Genomic DNA, 14,543 nt, shown 5'->3' with positions numbered 1-14,543 from the left:
GGTAAAGTTTTCTATTATTTGTTAAATTCTGTGAAATATCTAGTAGTAGTTTTAATTAGTATATCATTAAATCTGTATCTTCATCTAGGAAGTTTTTTTTTTTAATAATTTAGTTTTCTAAACTAAGATCAAGATCTCTCGCTTTATATAATAGTTCATTTAACTATTTCATTTAATGTATTTAACGTACAGTTATTCCATTTAAAATTATATAATTTTTCTTTGAAAAAATCTGTTATCATCAAGTTAAATTAATATTTTAGCATTTTAGATTCTCATACTATTACAACTGGTATCTCTTAATGTGTTTTCTTTGTATAAGGTGTACATTATGTATTTGTGGGTTTATCTTATGTTTGAGAACCTGGATCAGCAATATTATCTCCTGTGGTAATTTTTATTTTGTTTTCCTTACCTTTTAAAAATCTGTTATTTACATAAGGCACTTATGTTCTACATTTTGCCTTTATTTTTATTTTTAACAAATTTGTATCAATATTATTAATAGTGGTTTTTAAAAATATTTTAAATAGGAGTAGTGATAGGTAATGCTTTAGTCCTCTTCCTATAAAAAAAAGGAAAAAAAATTTCTTTGTTAAGTCTACTACAGTACTTGGCTTAGATAGTTATGATTTATATGAAGATAGACACTGAATCATTTTTGGGATTCAACCAGGAATACATACAAAATTTTATTATATTCCTTCTAATGAGATTTTATGTATCTAATCAACATTTTCCTATCAAAGATAAATTATGCTTATTTATCTGCTTGTTATATTATTCTTGCACTTCAGGGATGAGTTAAGTTGGATCATTAAAGAGGTGGTGTAGTTTAGTGAAAAGGATCGATGGTTTAGGTATCTTGGTGCTACCATTATGCTAGCTGTGTAATCTTGGAGAAGTCACCTCACTTCCCAGGATCTTCTCGTCCATGGATTGAAGGAATAGAAAGGAAATAATTTTAAATTGCTAAGCTGTCATTTATGACAGTGTTTCTGTGGGAAAATACGTTGAGTTCCAGCTTTGAATATAGAAATAGATCTCCCTTCACTGCCAACATAGCAGGTGTAATTACTCATTTCTTCACCCTTCCATACTAAGTATTGGGAGTAGAGACTCCAAGAAAAATTTAAGAGTATGAATCTAGGAGTTTGTATGGAGGACTAAGAATGGTTTGGGGGAGACCCTTGAGGAATGGAGGAAAGGGGAGGACATTAGGATAGGTACTAGGGTGGGATAGGGAAAAGAGCTACTGGAACTAGGTTTATTTCCTTTTCTTAGTCATATTCCTGTATTTCTTCCCCTTAATTCTGTACATTGTTCTCCTTTCCTTTCACCATAATAGCATGTCTTTTGTCCTCTCCTTTCCCTTTTCCTACTCAGCAGTGGAACCATCCTATGAGCTGGGCATGGGGAGAAATCTGACTTAGAAAGAAAACTTGGTGGGGCGGGTGGGGGCGGATTGCTGAGGAAGGTTTAGCTTTGCTGTGGGGAAAGGGAGAGAGCAGGAATGGAGATTTCCCAGTGGCAGGAAAGAAAGAATAGTTTTTGCATATGTAAGCCTGAGATTGGGTAAAGGAATAAGCCTCTTAAGTGATGATCTTTGGTATTCTGTATTGTTTAATGTATATGTGGATTTATTTTTAAAGGCAAAAATTTGCATAAACATATTGCATGTATAAATGCACATTCTTTTTAGAGGTATTATTTAATCATTAAAGAGAATTTCTGAACACTGATGTCTGTGATTTTTAGAATGCATACTATTTCTTTCATATATTTATCTTTTGTCTTGAGTTTGGTAAAGGAAATACGTAACCCACATGTGTTGTAGTTTTACTAAACTAAAACTTTGCATTTCCTGTAATGGAATCATATATCTCTGCATTAGAATGGAAGATATGGAAAGCTCAAATGAAACATCTCTACTGCCTTCTCTTAGAGATATTACTTGCTTGAAACAGTCTGTTGCTATTTCTGCAAAAAGATGTCCCCGCAAGCTCCCAGATTGGATTGGGAACAGAAAGCACATACTATTGATGTTGAGTATGTGCAAAAGTTCTACAATTCAGATTCAAGAAATTGTGTACTCTTGTTATTATGGAGTGTGGGAGGCTTAGCCTTTTCATTATTGGGAGTGGGTAAGATTTTCCACTGAGGTAGTTTATGAAGTTACCCACATTTCTCTGTGTATACTATAGATTTTGCAGATGTTGGTGTCCTTGAAGAACCACATGAGTTTGTATATCATTTGTGTCATTACCTTTCACTTAACATATTCCCATGGGTGACACATTTCCTTAGGGGTATCAATATAAATGGGCGATTGTTGTTTGCACAGTCTCTTATCAGTCTTATGTGTTTTCACGTGTTTTTTTTTCTGTCCCTAATTTGTCTACTTTCATCAAATATTATAGTCATTCTGTCCATAATTTCTTCTGAACACATATCTTTTAAGAAATCTTTCCTTTAGAGTTCTAGCCAGTGGCATCCCTCTTTTATTCACTAGATCCTACAATACTACATTTTTCAAATTTTGAATATGAGGGCCTTCATTTTTCTCCCTTTCTTTCTACATTCATTCTTCAGTACCACTGCCAAGTTAAATCTCTATCTTTTTATTTGTCTCAACCACCTTTTCTCCATCATTCACTTCCTTTTTTCTGGACTCTCCATCTGAAGAACGGCTCATATATGGCAATAAAAAAGGTACAGACCAGACAGAGTAACATTGTTTTGAAATATGACTTCATAAGTTATCCTCATATCCATGTAAGTTAGCACATTCATTGAATACTATTGATGCAGAGTCCTCTTGGGCCTTTTGCAAATTTAGTTTAAGTTTTATATGAGTTAGAATTTGATGTTTTTAGAAGTCATATTCCAAGATATCTGTCTTTCTGTGCATGGAAATATTTTTCCCTCTTTTTCATTCCTCTTGTTTTAAAATTTCATTCTTTTGCTTATTTGTAATGTTTTGTACTTTTCCCTGCATGATTAGGGGTGTTTGATTGTCTGTCTTATTCCCCAGAGTAATTTTACTGTGGACATTTACTTTAATATTATGCATGATGTGTTTGTAGACTGATTTTAAATCCTGACTTGTATAGTGTTTTTATATCCCAGTGACTTTTTAAAATTTGAAATCAGTATAGTTTACATATCATTCAGTTTTATATGTATATAAATTAAGGCTGAAAATATGAATGTGCCTCATTGCAGCCATCCTCTCCCATCCTCATACTCCTCTCCCCCAGTCTAGCTGTTTTTAAAATTCTGTCCATTTTAAAACAAAATGTTTGTGTTAATTCATTCAAAGAGATCAGACTTCCCTTATGTCCTTGGACAAGACATTTAATAAATTTAGTTTCTTTGTCTAGAAAATGAGATTAAACTTTGCAATATATCCCTAATGTCTCTTGAAATTCTAATGTTCTATGATTCTGAGATTTTTAGTAGTATTTTGGCATCTTAAAAACACTGTGTAATACCATGGTACCTACACAGTTTTGTATTTGTAAAAACTGTAGCTTCATTGCTCATAATATTACCCTTTAGAGCATCATAAACATGGTCATGGAGCCTGTTTTCTCTAAAATATGTCTTTTGTTTTCGTCTTTGAAATTAGATTTCTTTTCTGTTTCCTTGTGGTAGGGTCCAGTCATCATCTTAGTTTTTAATTATATGGTATTTGTGGGCTGCTTGAATTTTAAATGAGATGCTCTAGCCCAGAAGACTTATGGTTGTTCAGACCTCTGTGTACCTATGGCCCCTTTTAGTCTAGTCTCTTTAGCCTTTCCTTAACTTTCTCCTCAACCATGGTGCTTCCATATGTGTGTTTTCATCATGTTGAAGCACAGCTCTAAGGAACCACACTCTTGGGTCCAGAGTGATTCTAGTTGCTATATATGAGATAACAGGACTGAGATTGTTGTTCTTTCTGGAGGTCAAGGGAAGGAAGATACAATTTTGAGTTTTTCTTCAGCCAAAGATCAAGTTATTTTGGTATATTCTCTTCTGTACCAGTGATAGGCAGTACAGCCAACCCTTTATAGAGGTAACAGTGATCCTTTAGCCATGTTTTTTAGGGAATCTTTTCTTGTTCACTCTCCTTGTGTCATACTCACCTAGGGATATAAGAGATTGTATATATTTGCATGACTTTGAGGACGTCTAGTCCATGAGGTTAAGATGTGCATTATTGTTGAAATATTAGTATGGACCTTAGTTCAGCGCCATCTGCACAGTAGTTATTGTATACCATTGTTTTTAAACCACTTAGAGCAAGGAACTTACTTTATCATAGTAAGATGGGATATTTCCTGCCTGCATGTCAGAGGCTTTTATAATAGTTAAATAGAAGACTATACAGAGTTATTACCAACTCTTGTCTGTTAGTCTGCATGCCATAGGCTCTCATGAGAATTAAACAAAGACGATAGGATTGTTAGCATTATTTTTGTTCTCTGGTTTGTGATACAGGTTGGGTTCTAGTTTCTTTCCCATTGCTGTTTTACTGATTAGCAGTAGCGTGAGAGTCATAATGTTTGTGGATTACTTTTCATTTGTATCTGTATCAAACCCCAGTCTTAGACCAGTGCTGAGCTAAACAGTGAAGGAGTAAGAAGCTTTTTGGCATGAGTTCATTAAGTCTCCTTCATGTGAGCTGGTGGGCAGAGGGTTTGGTGTTGGTTAAGATGAGCCTGGTATAGGGTAGTGATAGAATGGTGCAAGTGTGGATGCCCTAAACTTGAGTCCTTTTTTCTATTTATTCCATTGAAAGTAGGTTCAGCTGCAGCCCGGAAAGAAATCATAAGAAACAAAATTCGAGCAATTGGCAAGATGGCAAGGGTCTTCTCTGTTCTCAGGTAATGATACATTTTCCTGATTATTTGTTTTACAGAAATTCCTTTTATTGTACTTTGCTGTAAGCAGTGTCCTGTTTGACACCTAAAAGCAACATAGTAGCATTCTTCCTATAAAGAAGTTAGTTGTACATTTACATAGTGAAGAAGGGAACACAAGTCCTTTTGAAACTAGGGGTTTGGCCCTTGTGATTATTTTTGCTCACTTTTGGTATGTGTTGCCCTTCTGTGATGAAAGTACTGGTTCTACACCTTAAAAATTAGAGCAGGATAAGAAGGAGGGGGTACTTTTTATTTAAAAAAAATTTTTTTTAATGTTTATTTATTTTGAGAGAGAGAGAGACAGCGCAAGTGGAGGAGGGGCAGAGAGAGAGACAGAGGCACAGAATCTGAAGCAGGCTCCAGGCTCTGATAAGTCAGCACAGAGCTTGACGCGGGGCTCAAACCCACGAGCAGCGAGATCATGACCTGAACTGAAGTTGGACGCTTAATCAACTGAGCCACCCAGGTGCCCCAGGAGGGGGTATTCCTGATGAACTTGCTCATCCATACAGGAAGTCCCCTTTGCTGGAGCCACAAGCTGTTTTCCTAGGGTTAATTCAGGTTTAAGGGTACACATAATGGGTCAGTCCTTAAAAATTTGTTTGCAAAACTGGTTATATCTGACATTTGAACTTTACAGCATATGAAATACCATATTTTCTCAATTGCTTGATTCTCATTGATGATTAATCTCATTATATATTTAATAAGGCTTTTCAGGAAAAACAATATATGTGTCAGTTGTAAGGCATACATTTAAAATATAGAAAAATGTCTTATCTTGGAATTGAGGAAAATATGGTAACAACAATGAATGTCATAAATTACATACATGGCCTACCTCTGGGCCCCATCTCATCTTTTGAACTAAGTACTTGTTGGAAGTCTCTGATGTTTGTTATATCTCTTTGCAATAGGGAGGAGAGTGAAAGCGTGCTGACACTCAAGGGCCTGACTCCCACAGGGATGTTGCCTAGTGGAGTGTTGGCTGGAGGACGACAGACCCTGCAAAGTGGTAATGATGTTATGCAACTTGCTGTGCCTCAGATGGACTGGGGCACACCTCACTCTTTTGCTAACAATTCACATAATGCATGCAGGGAATTCCTTCTGCTTTTTAGTTCCTGTCTCAGCAGCTGACACAGGCAGAATACTATATGATAGGTAGTGTCTGGTTAATAACCTGACCAAGGCAGAACATTGATAGAATGGGTATTCCTTTCAATTGAAAATAATGGTCAGTCTCTCAGCTTTTAATGAAATGATATGGGAGCAGCTCATATCATAATGGTTAAAATCTTTATTTTTGTTTGTCTAATGCACTCTTTTCTTTTAAGAGCCCCAGTTTCTGAATGTGAATCAAGGATATCCATATTACTAAAATGGAAATGTAATTCCAAGTTTCTTATTTTTTATTTTTTTAATTTATGTAATTGTATTAGACTATGCTTATATTTTCAGATACTTAATTTTAGAATTAACAGTCTGCTTGGGCCCCGGAACATTACTTATGCACTTCACTTGCCAAAAGATTTGTGCAAGGTTTTGTACCCTGGTGAATAATGCCAAAGTTTGTTTTCTGTGGTGTTTGTCAAATGTTCTATGTATAATTGACTGTCTGTAACATGCTGTTTTCTTCCTCTGCAGATGTAGCTGCTTTCCTAAATCTGTCTGTCTTTCTTTAGGTTAGCTGTATGTCTGTAAAAGTATGTTAAATTAAATTACTCTATCAGACGCTTGTCTGTCTTTTGATGTAGAAGCAACTCTGTAGCACCTTGTTTTGAGGTTTGCTGCATTTGTTGCTGTACTTTGTGCATTCTGAACATGAATGTAACATTAGATATTAAGTCATTGTTATAAGGGGTTGAATTTAAATCCTGTAAGTCAAAATTGAAAGGGTGTTATTAAGTGTGCCTTTATTTTGCATGAAAATAAAAAGAATTATACGTAAAGCATTCCTGTAATCTGGCTCATTGAATATTTTATATTTAAAAAAAAACTTACTTTTTTTGGCGTAAATATTTGTGTAAATACTGGGTTAACTTTTTGAAAGCCCGTTACATATTAAATAGAAGAGAGTGATGTGAATGTTTTAGCGTATACACAATAACTCAAAGTCTAGATTTCTTTCCCTTGTGGTTGGAAGGCAAAAAATGTGATATGGAAAGTCTTAATTTATGTTTTATTGTAGCCACTTTTGACAGCCCTCCAAGGGACATTGCTCTATTGAAACAGGCAGCAACAGATCTGATGTTTTCCTTAGTCACGGATAACTTTCTTTCTGGTGTCGTAATTAGTGAGTTGTTTTAAACAAACAAACTAAATAAAATAATTCAAATTTCTGAATAAATTTAAATTAGATTGACTTTTCACAGTTTCATTTCACTCAGTCTCATAATAAGTGCCAAATAAATAATTTTTCCTGTAGACAAATAATTCCTACTTGTAGCCTATTACATGTTCTATTTTATATGTTATTGTGTTGTCTGCTACCACCACTGGTATATGTGAGAAGTACAGCTAGGTTTTAAAATTATAGTTTCAAATTTACATTCTGAATGAGGTTTCCTTTTTTATTAAAAGAAAAACTGCTTTGATTTTCTTTATATTCCTTACTCCACTCTTACTATATTGTAGACATTAGCAACATGAGCTAAAAAGAATTTCACTAAAACTAAGATCTTAAACATTCAATAAAACTAGGAAAAGTGTTAATAGAAGAGGATAAACTTTAATGGCTTGAAAAATGGTATACCTTTTCTCCTTTTTGCTCATAAAAGGAAAACTGAAAGGCTTCATACTTTAATAAATCTACACTACAGTCATCTCTCCATTATCCTTGGATATATTATTACTTTTGCATTGTATCTATAGCAAACCTTTCTTTCCTATTTCACAATTAGTACTTGCTTTGTTGGCAGCTCAGCATTTCTATGCATTTTTAATTTGCATGCAGCCTGAAGCTCAGTCTTCCAACTTTGAACTCACCCCCATTGCAGGGAAGGTTTGAAAGACAGCTTTACCGAAGGGACTGTATTCCCAGTGGAGAGTGAGTTACAAGACAATGCTGAGTTTAAGGGGTCTAATTTGGGAAACTAGATAGCTCCCCAGCTGTACCATGATGGCTCTTGATAGTGTGGGGTGATTTCCCTACTATAATAATATTAACCCATTTTTAAGTACATAATAAAACTCATACAGAAGCTACATCTGTGTGATTTAAAATTTTTTCCTGATATTTTAGTAGACATGTTCCCTGATATGAATAACTGAAAGTTAAGTATTGCAAAAAAAAAGTTTTAAAATTCTAATACCTCAGTCCTGTTGTCAGGGAATAAGTCCTATTGCCTTCTCAGTAACTTTATGATATTTGAGTGTTTTTACAAACTACACAACTCTTTTGGAGTAGGAATTGGTATATTTTATGTCTGTTTTCTTCAGGGAAATTTGATTGGGAGCTAGCCCTATAATGCTGTCTTCACCACGACCTATATGGGAAAATACGTGACCATCTCTATTTTAGTAATGCCAAAGTCCTCTTAATTATTTATCCTGTGTAGTATTGAGGAACGCAGTTTGTGACAGCACTATACTCAAACCTACTAAGGTCATGTCAAGAGGCCTTATAAAACTCAAAACAAATAGAGGAAAAATTGTGCCTTTCAGATAGAATTTTGCAATTATCAGATCTCTTTCTTTCCAGCTTAATTATTAAGCTTCAAGTGGCTTTTTTTCAGTTCTAAACATTCAAGCAGTTTTGAGTGTGATATATGTTTTTTATCTTGAAAAGGATTAGGAGCATTTAGGAGTTTCTGGAAAGAGCAGAAAATATAATTTGACTTAGAACATGCTTTTATATATAAAATTAAAGCCTATAGAATGATTTCAGAAGTATGTTGTTACATTTCATAATTTGAAAAAGTTATTAATCGACTTTTGGACTACTGATACGCTCAATTAGATACTAATTCTTACAGTGGTATCAGGTTTTATTTTTAATTTGTTACCATATATAACACATATTCTGATAGGCATTTTATTTTTTTCTCATTCAATGCCTAAATTATAAAGAAAATAGTCCATATTTTGAAGAATAGAAGTTGCAGGGCTGATCAAATAGAGGTGGGTCATTTATCCCAGTTTTCTGTCTGGGAAAATTCCAAGAGTATACTCCAAATGTACAGAGCTAGATTTTTTAAGTGGTTATTTGTATAGTTGGTATACAATAAGTTTGTCTGCTTGGATTTGTAATGTAGTTTAACAGTTAAGGAAAATTAAAATTTTTTTTAATTCAGTGTGCAACCTACTTCTTTTGGGTCCCCCCCAGTTCACTTTACTATCTTGTTAAGATCAACAAACTTTCCTAATTTAGTCTACTTTAATTCCTTAGATTCATCAGTTTTCTTTCACATTAATAACTGCTTTGGACAAAGTTTAGTATTTCTAAATCAAATTGGCCTTGTTGTAGAAGAAGCAAAATAGAAAGGATGGGGTATTAAGGGTATTATTGTTATAAATATTCTGAGTGTGTGCACTTTGAGTGAAGTGGAGAATTTGCAATGTTGTCAGTCAGTATTGTCCTCTGCAGTCTTTGATCCTGGTCCTAAATGTGAATGTTCTATACACTTTGAACCCAGAGATGAGCCAAAAGAATGTTTGACTACAAAATGTGTGACCAAATAATATTGAAATTCTCTAAATGGACTAGAGACCAGCTATACTAAGAATGCATTTCTCATTTATATGACCTATGTGTATGTCCATATCATACAGGACTTACTGCCTGAAAGACCTCAGTTCTATCTTGAGTCATCTCTAGTTGGTAGATGGGCTTGAAAAGATGTTTGTTGGCCTTTCCATCTTCATTTGCAAATGCATGCTGTTAGTACCAGAGGCAAATTTGAGTTCATGACAAACTGAACATGAGCTCTTTTTTTTTTTTTTTTTTTTTTTTGTAAAGGCTGTAGACGTTAGTATCTGTGGATGTTTGGGACACTAATCAATGTTAGAATAGAAAGGAAGTTCCTAGTAGATAAGAGGGGTCCTTTTAGGTTACCCACAAACAACAGAGCTACAGAACTATTCTACCAAGAGCAATTCACCAAGTTTACTTCCCTTAAGTTTCATTGTATCCATACTGACTTTTGCAATGCCTTATGAATTAGAAGCAACAGGAAAAGCATTACTGACCCCTTCTAGTTTATATCTCATGGAATAACAGATAATGAGTATTATTTCAGTTAGGTGAAAAAAAGGAATCTTCTCTTTGCTCTTCTGCTACAATTCTACCATCATAATTTCACCTTAGAGAATTTCCTTGTGATTGTGATGGATGTGATATAATAAACATGTTGAAAAATTCTAAGGCTATCAAAATACTGAATTCATGATAGGTAATTAATACTGGAGTGCATCTGCATGGGTGCTGAGGTGTCTGTGTTTATTAGGTCTATGTGTTCTGTGCTCTGAGCGATGTTGTCATAGTGCTGTGTGTAAACTGTGCTGTGTCAGGAATTGGGGGATTGGATGGGCTCTCTAATGTGGATACTATTTATGTTAAATTGTAAATGATGATGTCGTATGGGATACTGTGATATTTTAAGTGATCATTGCCTTTTCTGCTGTACAATATGACCCTTCTCATCTCTCTCATTCATTTTGCATGCCTCTGCTCACTTCTGTACAGCCACAGTTGAGGCTATTGAGGCTGAAAAAGGTACGATCAGAGTCCTTGCGCTGGGCAGAGATCTGTGGTGTGTGGGTGGGCATCAGAGAATGTCCTGTGGGTGTGTTTTACTCCTAGTTTGCACAGCCCAAGGTGAATCAGACTCACTGACTCATTGAGTTTGATAGTCACATTCCTCTTTTTTTTTTTCTTTTGTTTTTGTTTTTGTTTTTTAAATCACAAGGACCAATTTCCACAGTGACAATCTGGTTTTTCCCTTTTCTAGTATATTATGCAACCAGCATTGACTTGTTCCTGAATTCTTTAGAGTGCAGCATGTTATGCTATAATATTGTAGCATTTGAGGTTGCAAAGAAAGCTCTGTTCCACATTTTGCATGATTCTGTGCTATTCAGATCATTTTTTTCCTAAGTGAAACCCCCTCTAGGTATAGGTTTGAGTGAGTTTTTACTGATTTTCAGTAATTTACCTGAGACTGCAGGAGCTGTCACTATGATTTTTATTTTATTTATTTATTTATTTATTTATTTATTTATGTATTTATTTATTTATTTTTTGCTGTTTGGCCTAGTGTTTGCTGATAATATTATACTCATGTACATCATATGTTGGCTTGATGTTACACATTATTTAATGCTTTACTGCCCAACCATTTATTTGGTTCACTTGCACAGACTCAGAATCCCAAAGATTGCACATGTTAAAACAACCAGATTATAACCAGTGGTATGGAAATCTTTTGTATGCACATTTTAATAGTGGAAAATGCATCATTCCAGATGAAGTAAATGAGAAATTACAACAATTGGAGGAGGATTGCTATTTATTTTGATTTGGGTTTCCAAAGAACATGCAGTGAATGGCTATGAATTAAGGAAAACATTTCCTAAAATCTGAAACTATGAATACTTTTTGCTATCAGCCAAACACAGACCTAACTCCTGGAGGCATTTCCCACCTTTTTCATTTCATTCTGGTGGTGATGGGGTGATGATACCTTGACCTCCAAGATAGTTCTGATCTGCTAAATTTTAACTTTACTTACCTCTTTCTCCTCCCAAGCTCTTGGTACAGATTTGTATGTCAAGGATAACCTTGTTTAGCCTCCTCACTTGCCCCTACTCTTGTTGCTGCCTTACTGTGATAGTCACTGGTGATTTTAGGGTCTGAGGTAGGAGATAATTGGTATAATAGAAGTCAGACTGAGACCCTGAGACCATTGCCTGTTTGTTAATTTTGGGGTCAGAGAAGAGTTATTTTTGTGCGTTCTTTTATAAAGGCTATGCTAACACTATGAAGCGATCATGTTTATATTTAGGTTTAAACATTTCACATTTTAAGGGGAAGTCTGGAATGGGGATAAGGTTCAGTTAAAGTAAGATTTAAATGTTGCTACATACAGCTAATTTCTTTCTTCTTAAAAATCATTAATTATGTTTTTGAAATCTCAGAAATGTTTTTCAATTACTGACTTATCAAATTTGCATTTTGTTAAGCAATACGAGGATTCTCTCCACCACATAGAATCTGCAGTTTTGAAGAGGCAAAGGGTTTGGATAGGATCAATGAGAGAATGCCACCCCGGAAAGATGCTGTACAGCAAGATGGTTTCAATTCTCTGAACACCGCACATGCCACTGAGAACCACGGGACTGGCAACCATAGTGCCCAGTGACCCACGGCTTCCCAGGGACTCTCACATCTCGGGCCCCAAATGGACAGATCACCCCCAGGATCTGGAGGGGTCGGCCAAGCTGACTGTAAATGTCACAGTCCCTCTGGAGAAACCATTGTGCTTTTGAGACCCCAGCCCCCTTCCTGGATGGAGGCTTGAGGGCCCTGGGACATGCTCTACTATCTGATAAGATTGGGTCATCGCTGCCAAGGTGGAGAGCAGTGAGCAAGGGGCTTGGGGCAATTTCCAGTGGAGGGCAACTACACCTCCATTTATGCTTGTGGTTCACACATTTAAGTTTACAAATGAGATTTCTTTTTCCCCTCAGTAGAATTAGATTTTGTTTTTTAACCATGACTTCAAATGCAATCCTAAGAGCTAATGTGGACTTTTTTTTCTCATGAAATGTCTTTAAAGGATGAATTAGCATGGTCTTAAAATACATTTCTGAGGTTGCTAAGCTGTATTTTGAATTATGGGCAAAATGCTGAGAAACCCAGTTGGCATTTAAACAAAATGCTGACCTCAGGTCTATAGTTCTTAAATGTGGCTAATTCTGTAATATAGTCTTGGTATTTTTCAATTATGAATGCATAACCTATTTCTAGGCAGACTCTCTTACTTGAACACAAATCCAAAAACTAATTTAGAATCTTTTTTGCCCAGATCTTTTGAAATTTACACCCCAGAGATTTAAGAAGAAAACCTCTAAATTTCAAAATTATGAAGAATTACAGAATTACTCATTTAAGGTACTTTAAAAGAAGTTTGTACATTGTCAACGTAAATTTTACTTCAAATCATGTCTGTAAAACTTGACGTATTTTGTGTATGCATGTTTTCATTTTGCAAATATTTAATATATAGACCTATGATGTACAGGTACGACATGTATAGGTTACCTAGATGTTATGAGAAATTTTAGTTTATTGTGAGTACTCAAGTTGCTTAAATAGCCACCAGGGTGATTTGCTGCTGGCTTTCTATCATTTTTATGTTTTGATGCAAAGGAAATTTTAAAAATGTTCTGGAAGTGTTTTTGATTAAGCAATGCAGCATAGAAGCAATGGTTCTGTTCAATCATTCAGATGTTAGTGGAAGCATAAAAGTCAAGATTGCATGTTGAACATTTTCCTTTGATAGTTACAGAACTGCTTGGTTAAACTAAATGGAACCATGTGCTAATTTTTCACAATTATTGACCTGTATTGATTGCCACTGTAGTTTGATATTTCCCTTTACTTTGGTGGCCTGCTTCCCTCATGCCCTGGAATACAACTCAGAGCTCCAGGCAGCGGAACCATCTATTGTTTTGTTTGCCAGAAAGTGCACCCTGTATGGTCTCCTGTCTAAGTTGGAAATATTATGCATGTGCAGGACTATTCGAGTATTTTATAAACAGTAGCACACAATAAATTCCATGCATGGGCCGCTGCTCCTATCTCTGTGTTGGGTTTTATTTGGAAGATGTAGTCTGATTTGACCTCGTGCAAATCAGAAAATTCTGTTAACAGAACTGGTATATAGCCTTCAGAGAAGATTATCTCGTGGATAGTTCATGATAATTTGATGAATTAAATTCTTATCTTCATAAATTTTGCTTTTTTTTTTTTTTAACTTTGGTTACCTTTGTCTTACATGAGCATTAGTAATTGAGCACTAGAGGACTTTGGGTGCCTATTATAGGCCTTCTAAATCTTATATTTAAAATCACTATTTCATTTGACTTTTCATTGAAAGAAAATGTTATTATCTAGAATTTTGTTACAGTTGTATTGGGAACTTATTGGGTGTTTTAACAGTAAGAAAAAGGTTATTCATGATACTGCATTTTCTTGCCATCATATTCCTTCTTTGCCATAATCAAAATAGTATGGAATTTTGCAAATTGAGGGAAATTAGGATATTGCTCAACATTTTATAATGTAATCATATGGTAACCTTATTACAGTTTTCAACAATAAATATAATGATACACATTAGAAAGCATTAGTTTAAATTGAAATGTGTATACTCGCCTAATTTCAGGTAACAAACAGAACTCAAATTGATGATTATTACAGCTTCTAGTTGCTGTATTATCAACTTAACACACATACCAGTCCATGAGCTACCCTTAAAGTTGCTATGCACTGCATACCTTAAAGGTTCTTCTTGATGTTACTGTTTTTATGAAAACTGTGCATCTCTAAATTAAGAGCTTAACTACAATATCAGGTACCAGGAACTCCGCCCTTAGATTCATCACTGGGGGGAATCATGGGTAAACGTA

General features: G+C 35.0%; 2 protein-coding genes across 5 annotated transcripts in view; both read left to right on the top strand.

Annotated features, from left to right (window-relative positions):
- Window positions 1–13,866, top strand: part of PPP3CB (protein phosphatase 3 catalytic subunit beta) — a 58,950-nt gene extending 45,084 nt beyond the window's left edge. Inside the window, exons 11-14 of one of the 4 annotated variants that reach the window (XM_047072960.1) lie at window positions 4,790–4,871; window positions 5,828–5,925; window positions 10,597–10,626; window positions 12,093–13,866. In XM_047072960.1, the coding sequence (XP_046928916.1) occupies window positions 4,790–4,871; window positions 5,828–5,925; window positions 10,597–10,626; window positions 12,093–12,271 (389 nt within the window). In that variant the 3' untranslated portion in view covers window positions 12,272–13,866. Of the gene's footprint in view, window positions 1–4,786; window positions 4,872–5,827; window positions 5,926–10,596; window positions 10,627–12,092 lie in introns of all 4 variants that reach the window. The other 3 variants (XM_047072959.1, XM_047072962.1, XM_047072961.1) reach the window with 3 other exon arrangements.
- LOC124506907 (annexin A7) overlaps window positions 12,959–14,543 on the top strand; it is a 50,959-nt gene continuing 49,374 nt past the window's right edge. The window contains exon 1 of the transcript XR_006960892.1: window positions 12,959–13,023. The gene's annotated coding sequence lies outside the window, so the exon portion shown is untranslated. The remainder of the gene's footprint in view (window positions 13,024–14,543) is intronic.

Source organism: Lynx rufus, unplaced genomic scaffold (assembly GCF_022079265.1).
Source record: "Lynx rufus isolate CCGP_SWC_20201006 ecotype Redwood Valley unplaced genomic scaffold, mLynRuf1.p SCAF_11, whole genome shotgun sequence".
Classification (NCBI taxonomy): domain Eukaryota; kingdom Metazoa; phylum Chordata; class Mammalia; order Carnivora; family Felidae; genus Lynx; species Lynx rufus.
The sequence above is the reverse complement of the archived record's forward strand: the minus strand, read 5'-3'. Positions and strand labels throughout refer to the sequence as shown.